The sequence below is a fragment of the Spinacia oleracea genome, chromosome 4 (genome assembly GCF_020520425.1).
Source record: "Spinacia oleracea cultivar Varoflay chromosome 4, BTI_SOV_V1, whole genome shotgun sequence".
Taxonomy (NCBI): Eukaryota; Viridiplantae; Streptophyta; class Magnoliopsida; order Caryophyllales; family Amaranthaceae; genus Spinacia; species Spinacia oleracea.
In genome coordinates this window covers 3,112,457-3,117,571 of record NC_079490.1, presented here as the reverse complement: position 1 = coordinate 3,117,571, position 5,115 = coordinate 3,112,457, and the positions used below count along the sequence as shown (strand labels likewise).

Here is a 5,115-nt window from a genome sequence, read left to right as displayed (position 1 = left end):
TCTCTTTTCATTCCATCATTGACAGAATGCATTGCCATTCATTTTCATTCCCCCTAGATGGAAAAAAGTTTTCTTTAAAAAGCAGTTTGGTTCCTTCCGCTAAAGCTTGAAGAATCCCCAAAGGACGGGCAAATAGATACTCCCTATAAGTGAGAAATAAACAAGAACGCAGGGATTATTTATTTCTGACTTTTATTTTTTAATCTTCATCTGTTTAAAATTTTGATTATAAATCGTATATCCTTAATCCTTAAGAATTAGATAAGATCGGATCAGAAATAACTAGATTAGATCGGAAAATAAAAATTCAAATGTCAACTTTTGTGTAAGACCATTTAACCAAAAATACTACTTTGATTGCTGAACTAATTGGTTTCATTAGTAGTTCTAGTGCTTAACTAATTGATTTCAATGCAAAACTAATTAGTTTCAATGCTTAACTAATTGATTTCATTAATGCCAACTTTTGTGTAAGACCATTTAACCGAAAATACTACTTTGATTGCTGAACTAATTGGTTTCATTAGTAGTTGTAGTGCTTAACTAATTGATTTCAGTGCAAAAATAATTAGTTTCAACGCTTAACTAATTGATTTCGTTGTTTAACTTATATAACATCAAAGTTATAAAAATTTATAAAATTCAAATTATATTAGATAAAAAAAAACAATCCAACGAAATAAAATTCTCTTTCTTCAAACTCCAAACTCCTGCTTCCTCGTAAAATCCTCTATCAAAACCACAATTTTGAAGTTGTATCACCACCTCTAGTCGGCGGCGCTTCTTCCACCGCGAATTTCAATTTGGGGAACTTCCAATTCCAACCACCTCTACCTCTTTGCCGCTACTATTCTCCGTTTTCACCACACTGTATAGCTTCTTTTCCTCATGCACTTTCTTCGCTTATCTATTTTCATATCAATGTTTTTTGGATTTTTGTATTGCTTTTATTTGTAGTTAAAGACCCAACAAGTGTTCAATCTCGTCTGGGGATTATAGATTTTGCCTCATATGATGTTTAAAATTGTTAAATATATTATATATTGAGGGATTTTGTTGGATTTTTGTGTTGTTCTTGAAGTATTTATAGATTTTATCATTAATTTAGTTAGGAAATGAAGAATGATGAGGGATTATATTGAGGGATTTTGTTGGATTTTTGTGTTGATCTTGAAGTATTTATAGATTTATCATTAGTTTAGTTAGGAAATGAAGAATGATGAGCTAATTGAATAAGAAAAGCCTTGATTGCAGAACAATTCGGTCATAGCAATCCATTTATAGGAAATGATTTCTCTAGGCACTTAATCTTCAATTGCATTTCTGGGTTTTACTAAACAATATGATACTGACCAATGCTCAAGTTTATGCTTCTTCAGACTTGGATTTAACCATAAATTTTTCATGGAAGTCTTACCAATGCTAATATTGTCTATTTCAGTGTTACCTAATTCTCTAATCACCCCACGAACCGCGAACCAAATAAACGAATTATAGCATGACAATGGTACAATTTTGGTCTAATTTAGCAAATTAAGTAGCGAATTTTGTACCCGTACCAAGTCTCATACTAGCGAATCAGGTAATAGTGGTCTATTTCAACGAGGTAACACATTATTAGGATCATTTTGTATTGATATGATCCTACCTTGGATGGAATCTGGGCCTTTTGTGTATGTTCTTTGGCTAATTTGTTGGAACTTTGGATATTTCTGGGTTTGTTTTGTGCATTTCTTGGGTTGACGAAGAAAAATTGGTTGTTAATATTACAAGATTCATCGTCAATTGAAAGGAATAAGTGAGTATATTATCACCTAAGATACCAAATCTTTGGTGACGTTCTGGTTTTAGAATGTAGGTCTCATTGTCTATCATGGCTCTTGGTTTTGTTTATTCTACTGTTACTGCTGAGTATTCCAAAATACAGCATGTTTTAATCTGAATCCAGGTTTAGAGAGGGTGCCTCACAATTATACATTCAAATAATATTTGAGGCTTTGTTACCTTACATTTTTCACTCTTACTTGACAAAAACGATTCTTTGGGTTCGTCAAATAGTCAATAGGATCATAACTTACTGCAGTGGCTACTCCATCTATGTATTTATTGGTTTTTTTTGTCACTTAGGCTTTTGAGCCGGACAAGCTTAGTTTAAAAAGGCGCACAAGGGTCATGGAGCCTAGGCGCAAGGCTCAGGCGCGCGCCTTTTGGATACGAGGCGCACATAATTTCCTAATAAACCTTAAAATTTGATATAGAACAAAATTAACACAATCTATACTCAAAACTACATAATACTATTGGAGTGTCATATTTTCTTGCCGGTTCATAAGCATCGCGTGATCCCGTTGATGGAGTGACTGAATTAGAACCTTCCATGGTAATTACAAGCTGGAAATATGAAAATTAGAACCTTCCTTGAGCAAGGCGCGCTTAGCTAGTCCAAGTGTTGTTACATTTTCAGTGCATTTTGTTTTTTTGTTTTTTGATAAGGACCCTTTTCTTTATTTGTGATTGCTACAACTGTTTTTTAATCTTCTGATCGTGATTATATCTATACTTGCAGAATAGAAGCTTAATCTTGACAATGCCTCATAGAGCGCGGCCTATGACAGGGATTCTTTTGTTTTTTGGCCTGAATGCGGTTTTGGTGTCGACAATTTCACCTGTCTATGATTATGTGTGCTTTCATCCTTATTGGGAAAGAAGGGTATGATCTTGCATCATAAGCTATTATCTTTAGATTCTTACCTTATTTTTAATTTTCATGTCTTGCTTTTATTTCAATGGAATCATTTCTGCAGAACTCACATCATCATAAACTATATTTTTCACTTGGAATAACAGCTTTTGAGAAAATCTTATTTATCCTCATTAATTTCTCTATTCTTATGGAATGTTTACTATACAACCTCATTGATTTCTCTAATTTTCTTTGTAAATCAAATAAAGTAAAGAGGTGACTAATTCACAGCATATTTCTTGCAATAATTTTGATTTTGCACTAGCATATTTCTTGACCATTATAGGTGAATGTGTCTCCAAGCCCCAAGAACTGTAATAAACATCACTTCATTCTATTTTTATTATTGTTAACCTCAATTATACTGGTTAACATTGAACATGGTATTCGACATGTTTTTTTCTTCTACTTTGGTTGCTGAATTTGGATTTTTTGCAGCGAGAAAGGCTACGTTTAGAACGCGAAGCTTCCATGGGAAAAGGCTCAATGTCGGCTTAATTTTCAGCTTCAACATTAAGCTAACTCTTGTGTTAGAGATCGGTTGCATGAGCAAAGGAGCATGTAGCATAAAAGAAAAAAGGACTGTAAATTTCCAAACTGAAAGAGGAGACTACTAGGAGAGACAGTTTGGTTGTATTTGACACTAAATTCCATTTTTTTTCCTGAATTTTGATTGAAAACAAAGCAATTTTAAGGGACTTTGTTTCAATTGAATGAAGGAAATAGTTGACAATGAAATGGGTATGTAGTATGTACTGTATAGTTGTATCAATTATTTAGCATGAGCATACAAACAATTATTGCCTGATTTGAGGGCATGAGCATTTGTGATTTTGTGAGCTAATAATAGTGACTATAGAGATTATTGTAGGTACTAATGTGAGCTTCAAGGTAAAGATGGCTGTGGGCCGGGCCGATCCAAAGCCTGACCCGACCCGGCACAAAAAAAGCCCCGCCCGGCACGAGCACGAAAAAAGCCCGGCCTGACACGGGAACGAAGTCGTAAGTCGGGTCTGGGCCTTAATTGTTTAGAAAAGGCACGATCCGGCACGACAAAACACGCTAAATTTAGTAAAATTAGCTTTAGGCACGACGGGTCGGCCCAGTCCGGCACGAAAGCCCGTGAGCATGTCCCTATTTTGAACTTTTTGGCCCAGCCTGACACGGCACGATACAATGTGGGCCTACTGTGGGCCTGACCCGGTTAGGCCCACGGCCCGTGGGCTCAGGCCGACCCACAACCATCTTTACTTCAAGGCGCTTTGAGCTTGGCTTTGTCTAGCGAGAGGCAAATTAATCTTATTCGAAATTAATTGTCACATATATTTTCAAGTGTTTTAAGCGATGGCTTTTCTTTTGCTTCTCTTTATTGAAGTTTGGTTTATCTCAAAACATATCCTAAATTTTGGCCCAATTCTTCTTCTAATGATAGATTTAATCTTTAACGCCAATGGCTAAAAAAAAATCACCTTGGGAACAAAATGTCCCATTCCAAAATAGTTCGTTAATGCTTCATTTTAAAGATTGCAATCAACGCATGGGTTTTTTTATGCATTTCTAACCCGATATCAATCTAAAAAGTTCTGCGAGGTATATATTTTTTAATTTAGTTTCAAAATGTACCCCGAGTATGATACAAGTTACATTTATTCTTTCCTTTCTTCCCGAAACCGTATTTGTATCAAGAGGAAACCGATTGTAATTGGTTTTACACAATTGACATCTATGCTTTGTAATTGACTTATTGACTTTCATTATCCGGAAAAAAAAAAAGTTACATTTTCTTTACACAACCAACTATTATTCATCAAACATAACGTATTGTCAATTTTAGTCTTTCAAACTAATCATAGGAGGCAATATAGCAATATGTCAATATATATCACTTATTTAATATTGGTGTGGACAAAAAATATATTTTATACTCTCTCCGTTCTTGTTTATTAGTCTTTTTTCTGTATTGAGATATATTTTTTTATTATTCTTTTTTATAACATTTCCTTATTTGTTCCAACAATTATTCTCCTTTTACCCTTATATTACAATTGTAATTTTCTTTTCTTCCCAATTAAATATGCAATTGGTCCCTTTATTTTCTAATTTAACAACAGTAAACATTACAATTTTTTTTTTGTCTACTACCCATATAAGTGATTATTTAGAGATTCACATGCAAGGTGTTCTTTTAGCGAATTATTCAATATTACATAAGAAATTAATAAACTAGAACGGTGGGAGTGTTCAACTATTCCACTAATTAAACAAAATAATAATAATAATAATAATAATAATAATAATAATAATAATAATAATAATAATAATAATAATAATAATAAGTTGAACTAAACTGAACCGAACTGAAAAATATAAGA

The 5,115-nt window shown here is 33.5% G+C and overlaps 1 protein-coding gene across 1 annotated transcript; it reads left to right on the top strand.

The window, feature by feature from the left end:
- Positions 1–668: 668 nt before the first annotated feature.
- On the top strand, positions 669–3,564 carry LOC110783242 (uncharacterized). Its single transcript, XM_056843757.1, has 3 exons — positions 669–870; positions 2,567–2,710; positions 3,182–3,564. Exons 2-3 carry the CDS (start codon positions 2,588–2,590, stop codon positions 3,239–3,241), a joined length of 183 nt encoding a protein of 60 aa, XP_056699735.1. The 5' UTR covers positions 669–870; positions 2,567–2,587; the 3' UTR covers positions 3,242–3,564.
- The last annotated feature ends 1,551 nt before the right edge of the window (positions 3,565–5,115 follow it).